At 43.5% G+C, this 23,041-nt stretch overlaps 2 protein-coding genes across 3 annotated transcripts in view; both read left to right on the forward strand.

The window, feature by feature from the left end:
- LOC309563248 (C3a anaphylatoxin chemotactic receptor-like) overlaps positions 1-23,041 on the forward strand; it is a gene marked incomplete at its 3' end in the record, with an annotated part of 76,374 nt that overhangs the window by 5,439 nt on the left and 47,894 nt on the right. The window contains exon 2 of one of the 2 annotated variants that reach the window (XR_014225714.1): positions 18,678-18,721. The exons of the other annotated variant lie outside the window; for it this stretch is intronic. Of the gene's footprint in view, positions 1-18,677; positions 18,722-23,041 lie in introns of those variants that run through there. 2 annotated transcript variants of the gene reach the window in all.
- On the forward strand, positions 18,753-19,667 carry LOC309564153 (C3a anaphylatoxin chemotactic receptor-like; the record flags this gene model as incomplete). The annotated part of the gene is made up of 1 exon (XM_082268782.1): positions 18,753-19,667. One exon carries the CDS (start codon positions 18,753-18,755, stop codon positions 19,665-19,667), a length of 915 nt encoding a protein of 304 aa, XP_082124908.1.

Below are 23,041 nucleotides of genomic sequence, written 5' to 3' on the forward strand. Positions count from 1 at the left end.
TTCCAATTGGCTATGCTGAACCCCTTTGTCCTATACAGGGCGTCAGGAGGAACCGGATCCTTCCGAGAATTCCAGAAGGAGATCATCAATGCCTACCTGTACCCAGGAGGTGTTCCTGCCCAACTTCCCCTTCCAGATGCAGTGAGCCGGCTGCATGAGAGCCATTTTCCACAAGTCCTCCCGCGTACCCCTACCCAAAGACGACCCCAAAGAAGATGTTGTGTCTGTAGCAGGCGCGGATTTAGGCATGACACCCGTTATTATTGTCCCGACTGTGCTGACCAACCTGGTCTCTGCATCGCGGAATGTTTTCGTCGCTACCACACACTAGTGGAGTTTTAGTGTAGGGTACGGCACAACATAGTATTGGGGCACACTAACACAGGGTCTCGAAAGATGTTTGATGGCTATTGTCATTTTGAGAGACCCTAACCTGGAATGTTACAGTTAAGTTGAAGAAATAATAAAGTATAAAAAAAGTTACAAAAAAAATGACAAAAAAAGTTACAAAAAAATTACAAAAAAAATATAAAATAAAAAAGCCAAAATAGTTGTCATTTGAGTTCATTTTCTTATTCTGACACAAACAGTGTTTGCGCTCAGCATATATAGAAATCTCTGATGGCAGCGCTGTGGTAGGTGATTTCACCACCGCAGTTAAAAAAAAAAATTAGTGTTAGTACATGGTTTTGGTCACTTATACCCATCATTAGAAAGTGGGTTTGGATGTTTGGGTGGTTAATGGTGTGTAATACTACACAATTTTCCTGCGGAGATTTATGTTAGGTTCTCTTTTTTTTATTCAGCCCACAGGCTGCATGAAAAAAAAAACTACAATACATGCCAAGCAAGGACCAGCAAGGTACTGGTACGTTGCTGGACTTTGAGTGGTTATACCAGGATGATGCCTGCAGATTTAGGCATCATCTTGGTATTGTTTTTTACAGCCAGCAGTCGGCTTACATGTAAAAGTGATCCTAGCAGATAATTGGCCACTAGACTGCTTTTACAAGCAGTGGGACTCCCCAACACCCCCCCCCCCCCACCGCCTTCTGCGTTTTTTCTCGGGCTCTCCTGTCCCACCGGTTAACCCGAGAGTGCAGCCGGTGGTTCCATTATCTGACCATAGAGCTGATTGGATATGAGAATGGCTCCAATCCTCTCCGTGGCCTAAGATACCGGAAGCTACGAGCTTTTCATGACTTCTGTTTTGCCAGAAATAAACAGCGCCATTGAGAAATTGGGAAAGCATTTTATCTCACCAATTTTGGTGTGGTCACTGGTCAGATGCGTTAAGGTCAGAGGAGAGATCTGAAGTCTAAAAGACCCCAATTCTTTTAAAAAAAGAGTACCTGTCACTACAGATTGCTATCATAGGGGATATGTAAATTCACTGTGATAACAATAAAAATGATTTAAAAAAAATGAAAGGGAAGGTGTCAAAATAACATAAAAAAGCAAAATAAATAATAAAAAAAGATAAAATAAAAATTCAAGCACCCCTGTCCCCCCGTGCTTGTGCACAAAGGTGCACACAAGCGTTGGTCTAGTGTCATATGTAAACCACAATTGCAGCATGCATGTGAGGTATCGCCGTGAACGCCAGGTCGAGGGCAGTAATTCTTGCAGTAGACCTCCTCTGTAAGTCCAAAGTAATAACCCGTAAAGACTTTTAAAGACTTTTAAAAATGTACGTATTTTTTTGCCACTGCACAGGCGTGTGCAATTTTAAAGCATGTCATGTTTGGTATCTATGTACTCGGCATAAGATAGTCTTTTAAAGTTTACCAAACAGTTAGGAATTATATAGTGTATTTGTGCATTAAATTTAAAAAAAAGTGTTTTTTTTCCACAAAAATTGCGTTTGGAAAATCTGTGCGCAAATACCGTGTGACGAAAAAATTGCAACAGCCACCATTTTGTTCTGTAGGGCCTCTGCTTTAAAAAAAATATAGAATGTTTGGGGGTTCAAAGTAATTTTCTAGTAAAAAAAATATATATTTTTTCATATAAACAAAAGTCACAGAAAAGGCTTGGTTTTCAAGTGGTTAGAAGAGTGGGTGATGTGTGGCTAAGATTGAGCATAAAATTCCAGGACAGTTCAAACACCCCCCAAATGACCCCTTTTTGGAAAGTAGACACCCAAAGCTATTTGCTGAGAGGCATATTGAGTCCATGGAATATTTTATATTTTGCCCTAAGTTTCAGGAAAATGACAATTTGTTTTTTTTTTTTTTTGTTTTTTTACACAAAGTTGTCACTAAATGATATATTGGTCACACATGCCATGGGTATATGTGAAATGACAAAAAATACATTCTGATGCTTCTCATGAGTACAGGGATACCACATGTGTGAGACTTTTTGGGAGCCTAGTTGTGTACGGGATCCCGAAAACCAATCACCACCTTCAGGTTTTCTAATGGCGTAAATTGCACATTTTACTTCCTCACTACCTGTCACAGTTTCGGAGGCCCTGAAATTTCAAGATAGCACAAAACCCCCCAAACGACCCCATTTTGCAAAGTAGACACTCCAAGCTATTAGCAGAGAGGCATGGTGAGTCCATGGAATATTTTATATTTTGCCACAAGTTTCGGGAAAATTATTATTTTTTTTTATTTATTTGTTTTTTTACACAAAGTTGTCACTAAATGATATATTGCTCGCACATGCCATGGCTATATGTGAAATGACACCCCAAAATACATTCTGCTGCTTCTCCTTAGTATGGGGATACCCCATGTGTGAGACTTTTTGGCAGTCTAGCCACGTACAGGACCCCGAAAACCAATCCCCACCTTCAGGCTTTCTAAGGGCGTAAATTGTTGATTTCACACCTCACGAGCTATCACAGTTTTGAAGGCCATGAAATGCCAAGATGGCACAAACACCCCCCCCCCCCCAAATGACCCCTTTTCGAAAAGTAGACACCCCAGGGTATTTGCTAAGATGCATGATGAGTATTTTGCAGCTCTATAAAATAAAAAATTTAATTTTCCCAAAACTTGTGTCAAAATATTAAATATTCCATGGACATTTCAGGGCCTCCAATACTGTGATAGGTAATGAGAAAGTGCAATGAGAAATTTACTCCCTTTGAAATTCTGAAGGTGGTGATTGGTTTTCGGGGTCCCGTACACAGCTAGGCTCCCAAAAAGTCTCACATATGTGGTATCCCTGTACTTAGAAGTGTCAGAATATATTTTGGGGTGTAATTACACATATACCCATGGAATGGCTGAGCAATATATCATTTCAATGACAACTTTGTGTAAAAAAATTATTATTTTTTTTTTTTTGTCATTTTTCAAACACCTGTTACAAAAATATTAAATATTCAATGAGCTCAACATGCCTCTCAAAACATTCCTTAGGAAGTCTACTTTCAAGAAAGTGGTAATTTGGGGGGGGGGGTTTGTACTGCCCTGCCATTTTAGCACTTCATGAAATGAGATAGGCAATCAGAAAGTACAAGCTGCATAAATTCCAGTATTTACACCCTAGTTTGTAGAAGCTATAACTTTTGCGCAAACCAATAAAAATATGTTTATTGCAATTTTTTTGTCAAAGACATATAGCTAAATACATTTTGGCCAAAATATATGACAAAAATTGAGTATATTGGATTTTTTTTAAAGACAAAGTAGAAAATGTCATTTTTTTTCTCAAAATGTTCTCTCTTTTTTAATTATTATCACAAATAATAAAAAGCGCAGAGGTGCTCGAATATCACCAAAAGAAAGCTATGTTTGTGGGAAAGAAAGTACGTAAATTTTGTTTGGGTACAGCATTGCATGACTGTGCAATTGTCAGTTAAAATCACGCAGTGCCAAGTTGAAAAAAGTGGCCTGGTCAATAAGCAGCAAAATCTTCCGGTCTTAAAGTGGTTAAAAATAAAAAAATGAAAAAATCCCATGTACATAAGTATTCACAACCTTTGCTATGACACTTAGAATAGGGCCTAGGTGCATCCTGTTTCCACTGATCACCCTTGAGATGTTTCTACAACTTGATTGGAGTCCACCTGTGATAAATTCAGGTGATTGGACATGATTTGGAAAGGCACACACCTGTCTATTTAAGGTCCCACAGTTAACAGTGCATGTCAGAGCACAAACCAAGCCATGAAGTCCAAGGAACTGTCTGTAGACCCCCTGAGACAGGACTGTATGGAGGCACAGATTTGGGAAAGGGTACAGAAAGATGTCTGCAGCATTAAGGATCTCAATGAGCACAATGGCCTCCAACATCTATAAATAGAAGAAGTTTGGAACCACCAGGACTCTTCGTGATCGGGCCGCCCGGCCAAACTGAGCGATCGGGGGAGAAGGGCCTTAGTCAGGGAGGTGGCCAAGAACCCGATGGTCTCTCTGACAGAGCTCCAGCGTTTCTCTATGGAGAGAGGAGAACCTTCCAGAAGAACAACCATCTCTGCAGCACTCCACCAATCAGGCCTGTATGGTAGAGTTGCCAGGCAGAAGCCACTCCTCAGTAAAAGGCACATGACAGCAGGCCTGGAGTTTGCCAAAAGGCACCTGAAGGACTCTCAGACCATGAGAAACAAAATTCTCTGGCCTGATGAAACAAGGATTGAACTCTGTGGCCTGAATGGCAAGCGTCATGTCTGGAGGAAACCAGGCACCGTTCATCACCTACCCATCACCATCCCTACAGTGCAGCATGGTGGTGGCAGCATAATGCTGTGGGGATGTTTTTCAGCAGCAGGAACTGGGAGACTAGTCAGGATGGAGGGAAAGATGAATGCAGCAATGTACAGAGACATCCTTGATGAAAACCTGCTCCAGAGCGCTCTGGACCTCAGACTGGGGTGAAGGTTCATCTGCCAGCAGGACAACGACCCTAAGCACACAGCCAATATAACAAAATAGTATCTACGGGACAACTCTGTGAATGTTCTTGAGTGGCCCAGCCAGAGCCCAGACTTGAACCTGATTGAACATCTCTGGAGAGATCTGAAAATGGCTGTGCACCGACGCTCCACATCCAACCTGATGGAGCTTGAGAGGTCCTGCAAAGAAGAATGGGAGAAACTGACCAAAAATAGGAGTGCCAAGCTTGTAGCATCATACTCAAAAATACTGGAGGCTGTAATTGGTGCCAAAGGAGCTTCACCAAAGTATTGAACAAAGGGTGTGAATACTTATGTACATGGGATTTTTTCCTTTTTTATTTTTTATTTTTTTCAAATATTTTATTTATGCCAAGAAAAGAGCGAACAAGGTCAAATAAATACAACTTACATCAGTAATAAACCAATATTAGTAATGTGCACCTATATGGGTGCCCTAATAACAGTGTACCAAAACATACAGATCAGAACTAGGCAGCAGCCACGGCTGGGGCCAGATCCCATAAGACGCTTGCAAGCAATGTTCAACAGGATTAGGTTGCCACCGAGACTACGATATTTATTTAGTCTCCTCCTTGATTTTCTAAAGTAAGAAAGAAAAAAAAAAAAAGACAAAAAAGAAAGATTTTTTTATTTTTAATAAATTTGAAAATGTGCCTTAAAACAATTTTCTTTCACATTGTCATTATGGGGGATTGTTTGTAGAATTTTGAGGAAAATAAGGAATTGAATCCATTTTGGAATAAAGCTGTAACATAACAAAATGTGGAAAAAGTGAAGCGCTGTGAATACTTTCCGGATGCTCTGTAATTATTTAATCGTGCATTGCACCGTATGCCTGCAAAATCCTTAACTGTCTGCAAATGTACTGGGAAAAATTGATGCTGAAAGGCAAAGGGTGGACTTATCAATTCATGATTGATTGAGGCTTCATTCACAGATAGGAGTTTTGAATTGTGGGGGGAATTGTTGCGATTCTGCCGGCGATTTCAAAACAGGATTGTAACGGAACCTCAGACCCACACTGTACTTGTGGTCTTCCGTCAGTATACGGCTTCCTCGCAGTCATGAACATAGCTATCAAATCCCAGCCGCCGTCATACAAAACTAGCCTTACAGTTTGTATACTGGAAACAACTAACTGCTTTATTAAAAAAGAAACAGCCTTTTATACACTTTAGAAGTAGGTCGGTCACTACATGAATATTTACCCAAAGCATCACACAATGAATAGCTAACGAGGTACAGCTGACTCATGGCTAATCCCAATTAACATGCTAATTAACTCATTACACTTAAGCCAGCCTGGAAGAACAGACTGCCGCCACCAAAGCTAAAACAAGATACAAATACACATATCATAGTGTAAATACTGAGAACCCACCGTAAACAATAGGTGAGCAAATCAGCATAATTTACAATGCATGGAAGACAGGTGTTTGAGCTGATGACATGCATCTGTTACAAGTCTGACCAACTGAAGCAGTCCAAACCATCAATTTATCTGTCACATCGTTTTTTCACTGTCAGTGACGGTGCGAACCATCACATATCTTCCCCCCAAAGGTAGACGAACCAGGTACCAGACCCCCAACTGGTCTGTGCCTGAGTTCGTAGGGTAACAAATCCCAAAGTGTCAATCCATCATGGCAGCTTCCTTGACAAAGTTCCACATAGCTTGTAAGTTTGTCCTGGCAAGGCGCATGGAGCTCTCGTATCCCATTAGTCTGTGAAAGTCTGGTTTGTGCAAGCCAGACTGGGCTTCTTGGTCACCCTGTGTCCCTAATAGGCACAGGGTGACTTACACATAAGAAGTTCCTAGGGGGTTAAGAGAGTTATTTCCCAACCTCTCTAAGGTAAGCTGTGTTCCACGGCCCCCCCAACCAAAGTGACTCCCGTCACATCTCTCCCCTTCTGGATGGAGACTAACACAGGAGGGGACCCCAAATGGGTTGACTTTGATGGTAGTCTGTAGTTCCAGCCCCCCAATGTCTATAGCCACACAGTATCCCAAGCAAATTGTCCCAAAGGGAGCATTACTCACCCAGCCAACCGCTGCCTCTCTCGTAGAACATACCCGCTGCTGTGGATAAACCTGGACTGGCCCTTCTCCCGGGAGTTCTTTCAGCTGCTGAAGAGAAGACAGGGTGGCTGGGTTCACTCCCTCATGCTGTTGGGGACCTGGGCCAACTGCCCAGCATCCCTGGGATGTAGAGGTGGAGACCGCAGTCCCATCCACTATCACAGAAACTCCATCTTTTGTACATTGAGGGCAGAGGCCAGCCACACTCTGCTCTGTTGCCAGCACTTCTGCTGGGACTCCATGTAATCCGCTCCGGCTAACTGTTGGGGAGGGAGGACAACAACCTCCTCTCTCTTCCCACCCTGGATCCTGATCTGCTGCTGGGGGGTGATCACCACTTTCTCACCCTGGGCCTCTGAAACTGCCACAGGTGTGGGGCAGAGGTCTTGGACTCTCTGTCCAGTTGTCAGCGCTTCAGCTGGAGAAATTTCTTGTAACTCCACAGATGCTGCTTGCAGGAAATCATATGTCCCTGTCAGTGGTGTAGCAGAAATGTCAGCTGCCTCTTCTCTCAGGAATGTTGAAGCTGCTGTTGGTGTTGGGTAGAGCTCAGTGATGTTAGGCCCTGATGCCAGCTGTTCTGCAGGAAAGTAAACGGTAAAGTCAGTGGCCTTGCACACATCTTCCTGAGTCACCAATTGTTGCAGGCAGAGGTCAGCCACGCTGTGCCTGGATGCCCTTTCTTCTGCTGTAGACTCACTGGGATGTTTCACCTCAGCAGAAAAGTCTATTAAATCCCCAGCCTCTGGAATTGCTGAAAGTTCAGGGCAGGGGCTGGTGGCCCTTGGGCCCAGTGCCAACACTTTGGCGGGTGATTTATCTTCCATATCATCCTCCGATGGAAAGTTAATTAAATCTGTGATCTGTGTTTGGGGAATAAAGATGGCTTCCTCTTCTTCCATACCTTTATCCAGCGGTTGATCAGATGCATTCCTCCATCAAAGCTCATCCTGTGCAATAACAGGTTTGTCAAGGTGAGTCAGCACTTGCTGCATCTGCCATAAGACCTCCGCATCCAAAACCGTGGGTGCAGGTGAGCAAAGCACACTATAACTGTGCCACATTGCCGACTCTTCAGTCAGGATTTCTGGACTGTCAGCTGGTACTTCTGGATATTCCCAGGCAAGGGGAGTCCAGGCCGGCGCTGAGCAGAGTCTAGCAGCTGTCTGTAGGCGATCTCCAGCTCCCATTCCTGATTGGCTAGAAATTCCAAATCTTCCAGTGCCCAGTGCACGTCCAAGACATTCAGCATCTGTTCTCTGTATTACAATATTTCCTCCAAACGCCACTCCAAATCGCTCCCAAAGTTGGGGTCCTCAGACAGCCTCTCTAATAACAGCCCCAGGCCGCCGTAGCAAAAGCCTTCCGTTGGACTGTCGTCTGCTGTCCACACTTGGGTTACATACCAGCGGAGGGCTCTATAGCTCTCATCCAACCGCATCTCCACCTGGACCAGCCTGCTTAACTCAGCTTTCCATTCATTATGCGGTTATCTCCCCAAAAACACCATTCGCACTTCGTACTGCGACCAGTACCTTTCCTGGAAGGAGAGGAGGGTTTTTCCCTGGTGTCGCTGCTCACGAGCTAGCGCTTCCTTCCAGAGTTCCCAGCGGATCACATCATGCCATCCTAGCAGGACCTTCTCTGACACTGGCCCCCTGTACTGTATCTGCATCTCTCGCAACCTCCTTCCGAATTCCTCTTCCATGGTGGCTGATATCTGTACCTCTCCTCTTCTGCTCCCCGGACCTTGGATCCTGGTGGAGGTTTGGATGTCCCAGACTGCAGGAAGCATTTCACCACTTGCCACCAATGTAACGGAACCTCAGACCCACACTGTACTTGTGGTCTTCCGTCAGTATACGGCTTCCTCGCAGTCATGAACATAGATATCAAATCCCAGCCGCCGTCATACAAAACTAGCCTTACAGTTTGTATACTGGAAACAACTAACTGCTTTATTAAAAAAGAAACAGACTTTTATACACTTTAGAAGTAGGTCGGTCACTACATGAATATTTACCCAAAACATCACACAATGAATAGCTAACGAGGTACAGCTGACTCATGGCTAATCCCAATTAACATGCTAATTAACTCATTACACTTAAGCCAGCCTGGAAGAACTGACTGCCGGCACCAAAGCTAAAACAAGATACAAATACACATATCATAGTGTAAATACTGAGAACCCACCGTAAACAATAGGTGAGCAAATCAGCATAATTTACAATGCATGGAAGACAGGTGTCTGAGCTGAGGACATGCATCTGTTACAAGTCTGACCAACTGAAGCAGTCCAAACCATCAATTTATCCATCACATAGTTTTTTCATTGTCAGTGACGGTGCGAACCGTCACAAGGGTGTTAAAATATCAAATCCCACATCAGCGTGTTCAGTTTCCATTCATTTCAATGGCACCCAAAAACGCAGAGCGATTCTGCTGCGATTGTCATGAGACAAATCACGCTGCAATTAGGCAAAACAAATCGCGTGTGGCGTGTTTCCCCATGAGTCTTGCGATTTGGTTTGTGTAATAGTAGTGCGATTGCAGCGTGGTTTGTTGTGCAACAATTGCGGCAGAATTGCACTGCGTTTTAAAAAAATTGGTACCTGAACACGCTGATGTGCGATTTAACATTTAATAGCGCATTTTTAAATTGTGGGCTGAATGGTGGCAATTTCACCCACGGCTCAGAACGCCTATGTGTGAACGCAGCCTTAAGGGGGTACACACTAAGAGAGAATAGGAAGAAAAATTCCGTACGAGGCGCGATCGTTCGCTTTTCCTATACTGTGTACACAACTTTCCGCATCTGATTCTGACTTTGCAAACAAATAATTCCGAAGGGACAAATGTAAACAGAACAAACGATTTTTGTTTAATGTGTACTGTTTTCCTACGGGAAAAATCAGATACGAAAAACGGCGCATGATCAGAAATAATAAATAACAACAAATAAAGCCTTTGTTGTAGGAGAATTTTCATCCATTATTTCCATCCTCGGTTCCGACTTTCTGTGAAACATCGAGAAAAACCGGTTCACCTCATTCTCTTATAGTGAGTGCCCACCTTTAGGGGTTTCTTTGTAGGTTGTTAATTGGTCATTTAAAACTTCTCATGTCATTATTTATGAAGGAATCCTCACTTTACAGAATTTCTACATAAGAGTCTAAAATGTTTGCACAGTACTGTACTCATACTGTATATACAATAGTATATATACTCTATATTACCAAAAGTATTGGGACGCCTGCCTTTACACACACATAAACTTTAATGGCATCCCAGTCTTAGTCCGTAGGGTTCAATATTGAGTTGGCCCACCCTTTGCAGCTATAACAGCTTCAACTCTTCTGGGAAGGCTGTCCACAAAGTTTAGGAGTGTGTCTATGGGAGTGTTTGACCATTGTTCCAGAAGCGCATTTGTGATGTCAGGCACTGATGCTGGATGAGAAGGCCTGGCTCGCAGTCTCTGGTATAATTCATCCCAAAGGTGTTCTGTCAGGTTGAAGTCAGGACTCTGTGCAGACCAGTCAAGTTCCTCCACCCCAAACTTCCTCATCCATGTCTTTATGGACCTTGCTTTGTGGAGGGGTTATTATAGTGTGGGGTTGTTTTTCAGGGGTTGGGTTTGGCCCCTTAGTTCCAGTGAAGGGAACTCATAAGGTTTCAGCATACCAAGACATTTTGGAGAATTTCATGCTCCTAACTTTGTGGGAAGAGTTTGGGGACGGCCCCTTCCTGTTCCAACATGACTGCCCACCAGTGCACAAAGCAAGGTCCATAAAGACATGGATGAGCGAGTTTGGGTTGGAGGAACTTGACTAGAGGTGGCCTTGCGATTCGCTCGGCGGTCGGTTCGTGGCAAATTTTGCTTGTTCGCTACCCGCCAAATTTGTGAACACATGGCGTTGTTCGCGGCGGCCATATTTGTTTACATTGGGGAGAACTTTAACCCGTCACACAGCTGTCAGGTGGAATGGGACAGCCAATTGAAACATTCCAGCACATGGACAGTCCCCCTACCCTAGAAATAGACCCGATCTGGCAGCCATTTCAAATTCCGCTTTCTGCCAGTGTAGGGAGAGGTCTGCTGTGCTCATCAGGGAGAGTTTGCTAGACACATATAGCACTGTGAAGATCCACAAAAGTCCTTTCCAGGGCTGGTATTTTTCGGTATAGGTCTACTAGTATCTTTTGAGCTTAGGGGCAGGTATCCAGTGGTTGCTTTAGGGGCAGTTAGAGATTGGCTGCAGTCACAAATCGCTCTGTCAATGTCCACAAAAGTCCTTTCCAGGGCTGGTATTTTTGTATAGGTCTAGTATCTTTTGAGCTTAGGGAGAGGTATCCTGTAGTTGCTGTAGGGGCAGTTAGAGATCGGCTGCAGTCACATACAAATTGCTTTGTCAATGTCCACCAAAGTCATTTAAAATGCTCCAATGTCGTTTTAGGGTCTATTATAGTCTCTTTACTATAGGGTCAGGTATCCTGTGGTTGCTTTAGGGGCAGTTGGAGATCGGCTGCAGTCACACACAAATTGCTCTGTTAATGTCATGTAAAGGGCTGCAAAATTTTTGGTATTGCTGTGCAGTGCACTAAAAAGGGGGGGGGGGGTAGGGGAGGGGGGTAATCCACAGTATAATATACTTTGTAGAAAGCATATTATAGTGGGTTAGTACTATTACTGTGCACTGTGCAGCATTGTGACAGGTGTGGTGGTGAGACTGAGCGTTTCTGCAGCAACACTACACACAGTGACAAAAGCACTTATAATGTATTATAACTGGTGTGATAGACCAATTGCCCCCCCCCCCCAATGCCACATATTGAAGTGGGGTGTTATCTGAGTAAACTTTTTCAAGTGTATTTGTGTCATGCAACAATATTGCCTAGTTTGCTGAGTGAAGTCTGGTACACACAGCGCCAATCTCACTGGCCAATTTTTTGATCTGGTGTGCTACACCAATGCCACATATTGAAGTGGGGTGTTATTTAATAGTATAATTTTCTAAGAGTGTATTTTAGTCCTGCAAAAATGTGGCCTCTTGCTGTGTAAACAGTGCTACACACAGTGACAACAGTTACTGGCCAATTATTTGTAGAACTGGTGTAATAAACCTGTGCCCCCCCCCCCCCTCAATGCCACATATTTAAGTGGGGTGTTATCTAAGTAATCTTTTTCAAGTGTATTTGTGTCATGCAACAATATTGCCTAGTTTGCTGAGTGAAGTCTGGTACACACAGCGCCTAACTCACTGGCCAATTTTTTGAACTGGTGTGCTACACCAATGCTCCCCCCCAATGCCACATATTGAAGTGGGGTGTTATTTAACAGTATAAATTTCTAAGAGTGTATTTTAGTCTTGCAAAAATTTGGCCTCTCGCTGTGTAAACAGTGCTACACACAGTGACAACAGTTACTGGCCAATTATTTGTAGAACTGGTGTAATAAACCTGTGCCCCCCCCCCCCCCAATGCCACATATTGAATTGAGGTATTATTTAACAGTATACTTTTCTAGGATTGTATTTTAGTCCTGCAAACATTTGGCCTCTTTTGCTGTGTTAACTCTGCTACACACAGTGACAACAGTTACTGGCCAATTATTTGTAGAACTGGCGAACTGACGGACCGGCAGATAGGGAGGAGAGGCAGGCAGAACTTGCATTGCACAAGAGGTAGAAAGCAGACTGCAAATGTATCAGGAGCAAGCCATCAACCATGTACAGTCACATCTGGCGCTCCCAGGATGCCGGCACATGGCTCTGCAGTGTGGGCTTTTATTAATGTGTACGTTGCTGACACCAGTGTTGCCATCTGCAGCCTTTGCAGTCAACGCATAAGTCGCGTTAAGCCCAGCACTCACCTAGGGACAACCGCCTTAATAAGGCACCTGAAATCCCAACACCAAGCCCAGTGGGAGCAAAACTGTCAGAACCCACAAAGCCACACTCTATGCTCTCACCGTCCAGCCTCTTCTCCTTCTCCTTCTCCTTCCCCTTTTCCTTCTCCTGTCTCCTCACAGTTGTCCAACACTCCACCTTCCATGATGCCGTTGTCACGTTTTTCTGGAAAAAGGCAGGCTTCTGTGGCTCAAATGTTGGAGCGTAAAAAAGGTGTCAGTTCAACCCATGTGAGCTCATGTTTGCGGCCTAAACAGCCCGCCACCAACTTGTGTATACTGTGAATGCCTACTGTACCTCTAGCCATCATATACTACGTTCTTTGCTGTCAGTTCAACCCATGTGAGCTCATGTTTGCGGCCTATAGAGGCCGCCACCTACTTGTGTATACTGTGAACGCCTACTGTACCTCTAGCCATCATATACTACGTTCTTTGCTGTCAGTTCAACCCATGTGAGCTCATGTTTGTGGCCTAAACAGCCCGCCACCAACTTGTGTATACTGTGAATGCCTACTTTACCTCTAGCCATCATATACTACGTTCTTTGCTGTCAGTTCAACCCATGTGAGCTCATGTTTGCGGCCTATAGAGGCCGCCACCTACTTGTGTATACTGTGAACGCCTACTGTACCTCTAGCCATCATATACTACGTTCTTTACTGTCAGTTCAACCCATGTGAGCTCATTTTTGCAGCCTATAGAGGCCGCCACCTACTTGTGTATACTGTGAACGCCTACTGTACCTCTAGCCATCATATACTACGTTCTTTGCTGTCAGTTCAACCCATGTGAGCTCATGTTTGTGGCCTAAACAGCCCGCCACCAACTTGTGTATACTGTGAATGCCTACTTTACCTCTAGCCATCATATACTACGTTCTTTGCTGTCAGTTCAACCCATGTGAGCTCATGTTTGCGGCCTATAGAGGCCGCCACCTACTTGTGTATACTGTGAATGCCTACTGTACCTCTAGCCATCATATACTACGTTCTTTACTGTCAGTTCAACCCATGTGAGCTCATTTTTGCGGCCTATAGAGGCCGCCACCTACTTGTGTATACTGTGAACACCTACTGTACCTCTAGCCATCATATACTACGTTCTTTGCTGTCAGTTCAACCCATGTGAGCTCATGTTTGTGGCCTAAACAGCCCGCCACCAACTTGTGTGTACAGTGAAAGCCTACTGTACCTCTAGCAATCATATACTGCGTTCTTTGCTGTCAGTTCAAACCATGTGAGCTAATTTTTAGAGCCGATCTGAGTATACTTTTACAAGTGTATTTGTGTCCTGCAACAATATTGCCTCTTTTGCTGAGTGAAGTCTGATACACACAGTGCCAAACTCACTGGCCAATTTTTTGAACAACTGGTGTGATAAACCAGTGACCCCCCAATACCACATATTGAAGTGGGGTGTTATGTGAGTATACTTTCATAAGTGTATTTGTGTCCTGCAACAATATTGCCTCTTTTAATGAGTTAAGTCTGATACACACAGTGCCAAACTCACTGGCCAATTTTTTGAACAACTGGTGTGATAGACCAGTGGCCTCCCAATAGCACATATTGAAGCGGGGTGTTATTTAACAGTATACTTTTCTAAGATTGTATTTTAGTCCTGCAAAAATTTGGCCTCTTTTGCTGTGTTAACTGTGCTACACACATTGACAACAGATACTGGCCAATTATTTGTAGAACTGGTGTGATAAACCTATGGCCCCCCCAATACCACAGATTGAAGCGGGGTGTTATCTACACAGACACATGGTCTAGCAAACACGGGCAGGGAAGGTATATCACTTTTACTGCCCACTGGGTGTACCTTCTGACGGCTGTTAAGCATGCAACCCGTGGCACCCATGTAGATTTAGTTGTACCGCCACTGATTGCAAGCTGGCCTTCCTCTTCTTCGCCTCCTCCTCCATCCTCCCTCTCATCCTCGGCTGACTCCTCCTCTTCCGCTGCTACCGTTACTTCTCCTGCGCCACCCAGAACCTATTCCACATGCCAGGTGAGACGTTGCCATGCTGTGCTGTGTCTGTTGTGCCTGGAAGCCAAGAGCCACACTGGTCCTGCACTCCTTTCAGCTTTGCGTTCACAGGCAGATCAGTGGCTGAGACCGCTGAATTTGTCAGTTGGTAACGTGGTGTGCGACAACGGTGCCAATCTGCTGAGCGCACTGAAACAGGGCAAAATAACACACGTGCCATGCATGGCACACATCCTGAACTTGGTGGTGCAGCGATTCGTTAGCAAATACCCTGGGGTCCAGGACCTCTTGCGGCAGGCCAGGAAAATCTCGGGCCATTTCCGAAGATCTTACACAACCATGGCTCGCCTTGCTGATATTCAGCGGCGACACAACCTGCCCCTCAGGCGTCTTATTTGTGACTGCCCGACACGATGGAACTCAATGTTGCATATGCTGCTCCAGCAGAAACGTGCAGTTAATGACTACCTGTTCAAACTCAGCAGCAGGACAGGTTCTGGGGAGCTTGGGTTTTTTTCACCTCGCCAGTGGCTGCTCATGCGGGGTGCATGCAGACTTCTGCAGCCATTCAATGAGATCACCAAACTGATCAGTCACGGCCAGGGCACCATCAGTGACATCATACCTTATGCCTTTGTTCTGGAGCGTGCATTGCATCGTGTCATTGATCAAGCTGTCGAGGAGCAGGAGCAGGAAGATCAGGAAGTCGCAATGTTGAAAGAATTCCCAGGGGGTGCTACTCCATCTGAGACAAATCTACAGCAGGAGTCTGAAGAGGAGTCAGAGGAGGAGGATGGTGCTGAGGGGGATGAGGAGGAGCAAGAAGAGCATGCTTTAAACCTTTCTGGGATCCCTGGTGTTATCCGTGGATGGGGGGAGGAGAATGAGGACGACATTATCCTGGATGAAGAGCTGGAAGCAGGCCATTATACCGCTTCAGGTTTAGTGGAAATGGGGGCCTACATGCTGCAGTGTTTTAAGGGGGACCCCCGTATAAAACTCATAAAGGCCAAGGACCATGTACTGGGTGGCAACGTACTTAGACCCCCGGTACAAACACAAAATGGCGGAAATGTTACCACAATCACAGAGGGCGGTCAGAATGCAGCACTTCCAGGCCTTGCTGCGGGAAATGCTGCATTCTGCTTTTGCGTGCGCTGGCTGAGGAATTTCCAGTCACAGAGAGAAAGTTGCGGGTAGCAATCAAACAGCGTCTGCAAGAAGAGGGCGGTTGGAAGATGTCTTGGTCACTTCAGATATGAGATCCTTCTTTCAGCCGAACCATCGACAGCTGTACTCCCGATGCAGCATGAGGGAACGCCTAGACTGACAGGTGTCTGACTACATCGGGTTAACGGCTGATGTGGACTCTCTGAGGAGTGATGAACCCCTGGACTACTGGGTGGGCAGGCTTGACCTCTGGCCAGAGCTTGCACAATTTGCAATGGAAATGTTGGGTTGCCCCCCATCCAGTGTCCTGTCCGAAAGGACGTTCAGTGCAGCAGGGGGGATCGTGACCGATAAGCGCACTTGCCTAGCTCATGACAGTGTAGACTACCTCACATTTATAAAAATGAATGAGGCATGGATCTCTGAGGAATTTAACACGTGTGACCAGTAGACCAGGTTTCATCAAAATTCCTCCACCCACAACAATTCCTGGTCCTTGGCTTCGCTACATACAGCGGCAACAAAGGCATTTCCTGTCCATTGAATGGCAAATTTTTGGGGCCTTTCAGGGCAGACAATTATTTTTTCTGTGAATGCCTAATGTACATCCAGCCACCAAATACTAAGTTCTTTGATGTCTGTTCAAACCATGTGAGCTAATTTTTGGAGCCTATACAGGCCGACACTTACAGTTCTGTGTACTGTGAACGCCTACCATACCTCTAGCCATCAAAAACTAAGTTTTTTGCTGTCAGTTCAAACCATGTGAGCTAATATTTGGAGGCTATACAAGCCGACACTTACGGTTCTGTGTACTGTGAACGCCTACCATACCTCCAGCCATCAAAAACTAAGTTTTTTGCTGTCAGTTCAAACCATGTGAGCTAATTTTTGGAGTCTATACAGGCCGACACTTACGGTTCTGTGTACTGTGAACGCCTACTGTACCTCTAGCCATCAAAAACGAAGTTCTTTGCTGTCCGTTCAAACCATGTGAGCTAATTTTTGCAGCCTATACAGGCTGACACTTACTTCTGTATACTGTGTGAATGCCTAATGTACCTTCAGCCACAGAATACTACATACTTAGCTGTCAGGTAAACCCATGTGGGCTAATGTTTGGGGCCTGAAATGGGCGACACTTACTTCTGTATCCTGTGAATGCCTAATGTACCTTCAGCCACAGAATACAACGTTCTTAGCTGTCAGGTAAACGCAAGTGGGTTAATTTTTGGGGCCTGGAATGGCCGACACCTACTTCTGTATCCTGTGAATGCCTAATTTTTCAGACTGGAAATGAAAAACAATGGGTCTGTAAAGGTTCCGCTAAATTGTGGAATGGATGCGGACCCATTTTACAGATGTGTGAATGGACCCTATATGTATTAGACAATGTATTTACCGGCTGCTGTCAGTTCTGGCTGATTTATGAAAAAAATATATATATTTTTTGCTGTGAAAAAAATAAATAAATAAAACAATTTAGGGCAACTTTTTCAATTGCAATACTTCTGTTATGACATTGTCCATGTGCTGGGACTATTTGTGCACAGCTAATACGTCTTTTGTGGCTGCAAATATGACCTAAAGGTTTTTAAGGTTCATAAAAGCTAAAAATTCTGCGCTTAGGATAGATAAAACAGAACTAGGGAGATGTGTATATAATGAAAAGATTTTACTGCAGCCCACTTCAAAATAAAAGTTTTTAAAGTTTGCCTCCCATTAAAGTCAATGGGGCCCGCCGCGAACTCGCGGTTCGCGGACTTTTGAGAAAATTTGCGGCTGGCGTTCGCAAACCACCCTGGCCGATGTTCGTCCATCACTAAACTTGACTGGCCTGCAAAGAGTCTTGACCTCAACCTCATAGAACACCTTTAGGATGAATTATAGCAGAGATTGGAGCCAGGCCTTCTCATCCAACACCAGTGCCTAACCTCACAAATGCCCTTCTGGAACAATGGTCAGACATTCCCACAGACATACCTCCCAACTTTTTGACATGGGAATGAGGGACACATATTAGAAAAAGTATGTGGGCATAGGACACACACCCTGCCACGCCCCCTTAAAGGAGAATTATACAAAAAAAGATTATTTAAGCACACAAGTGCTTTCTTTTACCACTACTATTCCTTTATATTGGCTTTTGAAATTTACAAATGCAGCAGTTTAGAAATTGGATAAAAGGTTTAGCACTGGGAAACACTTTTTGGAAGATAAAAAGTGCATTTTATATACAACTATATAGATCAGACCAAAATGAGGGACAAATGAGGAGGAAAAGAGGGACAGAGGGACTTTGTTCCAAATCAGGGACAGTTGGGAGCTATGCCATAGGCACACTACTAAACCTTGTGGGCAGCCTTCCCAGAAGAGTTGAAGCTGTTATAGCTGCAAAGGGTGGAGCCAACTCAATATTGAACCCTACGGACTAAGACTGGGATGCCATTAAAGTTCATGTGTGTGTAAAGGCAGGCGTCCCAATACTTTTGGTAATATAGTGTGTGTGTGTGTGTGTGTGTGTATAATATATACACACACACACACACACACGCTTTTTTTATACTAGAAGTTACATTATTTTCCTTACAATAATATGGAATTGAATAATTATCAGACAGATGAAGTAACTCTTGATGTCTTTACAGGTAAACAAGATGTCCAATGTCAGCAGTGAAATGGAACCAACCACGTTTAATGTCAGCAGTGAAATGGAACCAACCATGATTTACAGCCATCTGCACTTGTTCTATGTCCTGGTTTATTCTATCACTGCTCTCGTGGGTGTCCCCGGCAACGCTCTGGTGCTTTGGGTTACTGGAGTGAAGATGGAGCGGACCGTGACCACTGTTTGGTTTGGGAACCTTGCTCTGGCCGATATCATGTGCTGCTTGTGTCTTCCATTCTTTATAGTGCAGTCCTTCTACTCAGACTGGCTGTACGGTCCTGTCCTCTGCAAGATGTTATACTTCATCATTATCCTTAACATGTTTGCCAGTGTCTTCACCCTGGTGGCTATCAGCATCGACCGATGGATTCTGGTTGTCCATCACGCGTGGGCCCAAAATCACAGAAGAATCAAAATGGCGTGGATGATATGCTTGGCTATTTGGATGTTGTCCTTCGTGATGTGTCTGCCTGCCCCCATCTACAGAAGATATGACACCTCTGATAACAGGACCAGGTGTTATTTAGAATCTCACACGATAGAGCCAATCATTCTTACATATGCAATTTTTGGATTTCTGATCCCTCTTATTATCATTTGTATCTGTTACATTCATCTGGCTTTTAAAGTACAAAATATCAGATTTTCTGAAGTAGGAAGAAAAACCATCAAGATGGCAATAAGTATTATTATTGTGTTTTTCATCTCCTGGGCCCCCCTCCACATCCTAGGAGTAACTGTGCTATACACTAAAACTAAGGTACTGTACATCCTGTACCTTCTCTCAGAGTCTCTGGCACTGTTCAATAGTTGCATCAACCCAATACTCTACGTCTTCATGGGGAAAGATATGAAGCAAAAGCTGAGACAGTCTATTGGGGAGATCATGCAAAATATATTTAGGGAGAATTTATTATCCCCCCCATCCAATGAGAACCAGCCCACCACTGAAGAAAGCCTCCCGCTCTAATGTATGAGACAGATTTTTAGATGTTTTAGAGGTTTTTGCTTTATTGCCTGCAGAAAATCTTATCAGTGCGTGTTAGGGGGGCCATACTGAATGTCCTGAATAAGTCACATGTCATCAGGGCTTAGTGCTTATTGACCATTTGGGGTGATAGGTGTTAGCAGTATATATGCAGCCCCCCCCCCCCTTCCAAGTTTTCCAATCTGTCCACTGATCACTAGTGATGGGCAGAACACCCCCCTGTTCGGTTGGCGCAAGAACATCTCGCACAGAGGAGAAGTTCTAGTGAACATGGAAACTCTATTAAAGTCTATGGGACACGAACAAGAAAAATCTAAAGTCTTCATTTAACCACTTTACCACTGAGTACCGTAGTACTACGTTGTCAGACACTCCCCCTTCTCGGCGGCACGCGCGCGCCGCCGGAGGCTCGCTCCCGCTGTTTTCAGTCACAGCGGGAGTCGGGCCAGGGGAGGAGCAGCGGCGATCCCCGCCGCTCTTCCCCGATCGTCGGGGATCTAGTGAGGAGATCGGCCCGCCTGTGTAAACACAAGCGGTCGGATCTCCCAAGTGACAGGCAGAGTCAGATTGCAGGGTTCAGCATAGCTGAACCCTGGATCTGTCCTTGTGTCACTCAGTCACCTCCCCCCCCACACGTCAGTAAGCACCAGGCATACATTAACCCCTCCCTCTCCAATAAAATTAACCCCTTCCCTGCCAGTGTCATTTTTACAGTAACAGTGCATATGTATAGCACTGATTACTGCAGTAATGTCACTGGTCCCCCCAAAAGTGTCAAAAATGTCAGTCAAGGGTCCGATCTGTCCGCCGCAATGTCACAGTCCCGCAAAAAAATCGCAGATCACCGCCATTACGCGTAAAAAAAAAAAACACCAAAAATGACAGAAATCTTTCCCTTAGTTAGTAAACGCAATAACTTTTGCGCAAACCAATCAAAATACGCTTATTGTGGTTTTTTTTTTTACCAAACATAGGTAGCAGAAAACAAATTGGTAAAAAATTTAAAAAAAATTTGATTTTTACATTTTTTGGGGGGAATTTCATATAAAAAAATGTTAAAAATATTGTTATTTTTTCAAAATAAACGCTCTTTTTTTGTTTATAGCGCAAAAAGTAAAAATCGCACAGGTGATCAAATACCACCAAAAGAAAGCTCTGTTTGTGGGAAAAAAAGGACGTAAATTTAGTTTTGGGTACGGCATCGCACGATCGTGCAATTGTCAGTTAAAGTCGCACAGCGCCGAATCACAAAAAGTGGCCCAGACGTAAGACAGCAAAATGCTATAGTGGTAAAGTGGTTAAAGACTTATATGAAAATTATTGCCATAAAAAGTGTATGGGGACCCGGGTACTGCCCTGGGGGACATGTATCAATGCAAAAATATGTTTTTAAAACTAACGGGCACCCACAATCGCTTCTCGTGGAGACAAAATTGCGGTCTGCTGTCGTAAATACAGCAGACCACTGTTCTGTCAGTTATGAACACAGGGATCCTCTTATCCCCCACACACTTAGAAAGCACCCCCTAGGGACACATTTAACACTTTGATCGCCCCCTGGTGTTAACCCCTTTCCTGCCAGTGGCATTAGTACAGTGACAGTGCATATTTTTAGCATTGATTACTGTAGTAATGTCACTGGTACCCCCAAAAGTGTCAAAAATGTCAGTCAGGGGTCCGATCTGACAGATCGCTGCCATTGCTAGTAAAAAAAAAAAAACAATAAAAAGGACGTAAATATTTCCAGTAGTTAGTAGACGCAATAACTTTTGTGCAAACCAATCAAAATACGCTTATTGCAATTTTTTTTTTTTACCACAAATGTGTAGCAGAAAACAAATTGGCCTAAAATGGTAAAGAATTTTGATTTTAATTTTTTTTTTTTTTTGGGGAATGTTAAATGGCAGAATGTGAAAAATATTACTTCTTTTTCAAAATTGTGGCTCTTTTGTTGTTTATAGCGCAAGAAATAAAAATCGCACAGGCGAACAAATACCACCAAAGGAAAGCTCTGTTTGTGAGAAAAAAAGGACGTGAAATTTGTTTGGGTACAGCATTGCATGACCGTGCAATTGTTTGTTAAAGTAACGCAGTGCCCAATTGCAAAATAGGGCCTGGTCAGGAAGGGGGTAAATCCTTCCGGTCCAGAAGCTTTATATTCATCTCTCTCTATTTGCACATCTCTAGCAATTTATCCATATATCTTGTGGATGAGTCTCTCTCTTCCCCATTTACTCTTGGCTCATTCCATTGGTGGGGGTCTGGGGTCCCACTTTTTCCATCCAGATATCTATGTGTCTGAAGATCACATATTTGTGCACTTATCATCCCCAATTGTGTTTGGGGTTGATGATTGATGATCTCATGCACTTTTTACATTCTTCTTTTGAACCTTTTGTGATATCCTTTTGTGATCGCTACTCTTATGTATGTTATACATTGTTTATCCAATTTAGATTTTTATATGTTTTAGGTTTTATTGTAATCTGTGCCCTATGTTCCATTCATATTTTATTGTTTGTTTTATGCAAACTTGCTAATATATACCAATACATTTATGTTAATATTGCATTCATTCTGGGACATCCAGAATGTCCGCTATTGGTCGTTAGCTATCTAGTTTCCCTTGCGTGCCCTGTTGGTACATACTCAGTATATTGTGCTTCATAATTACACCCACTCAACCTTTACCATATAGTGACTACGATAACATGGCCGATCTTGCTTTTTCTATTTGAGACCAATGGAAAATGGCCGACGTATTTTTCCTGCATAAAGGACTACAAAGAAATGGCCGCCACTTTACACACCCCATTCTTCATTGTAAAAGGACATACCTTCCAACCTATCGTCATCCCCTGATGAAGTCACGTGGGCATGACGCTACGCTTCGGGACTGAGCAACAGGCATACCGGATAGACATGTGCAGAACAAAAAAAATTGTTTCATTTCATTTCTTTTCGATTTGTTATTTGCATAAATGTGTTTAGTTAAATTTGTTTAATCTGTTTAATTAATTTTCAGAATTCATTTTGATTTTTGTATTCAAATCAATTCAAATTTTCTGAATTAGAATAGTTTTCGATTTAACTTCGAATTCGAAGTTTTCAAATTCGAAAAGTTTTTCGAATTCGAAGCGTTTTCGATTTGTTTTCCAATTTCCAAAGACAATAAAATAGAAAAGAAGATAAAGAAATAGAATAGAAAAAAATATATATGATAAAATAGAAAAGAATATAACAGAAAATAAAAGAGTAGAATATAGCAGAGAAAAACAGAACAAAATGGAATAGAAAAAAAAAAAAAACAGAATGGAAAATAATACAATTTTAAAAATAAAAACAATAGAACAGAA

The sequence above is a fragment of the Pelophylax lessonae genome, assembly GCF_965119305.1.
Source record: "Pelophylax lessonae genome assembly, chromosome: 9".
Classification (NCBI taxonomy): Eukaryota; Metazoa; Chordata; class Amphibia; order Anura; family Ranidae; genus Pelophylax; species Pelophylax lessonae.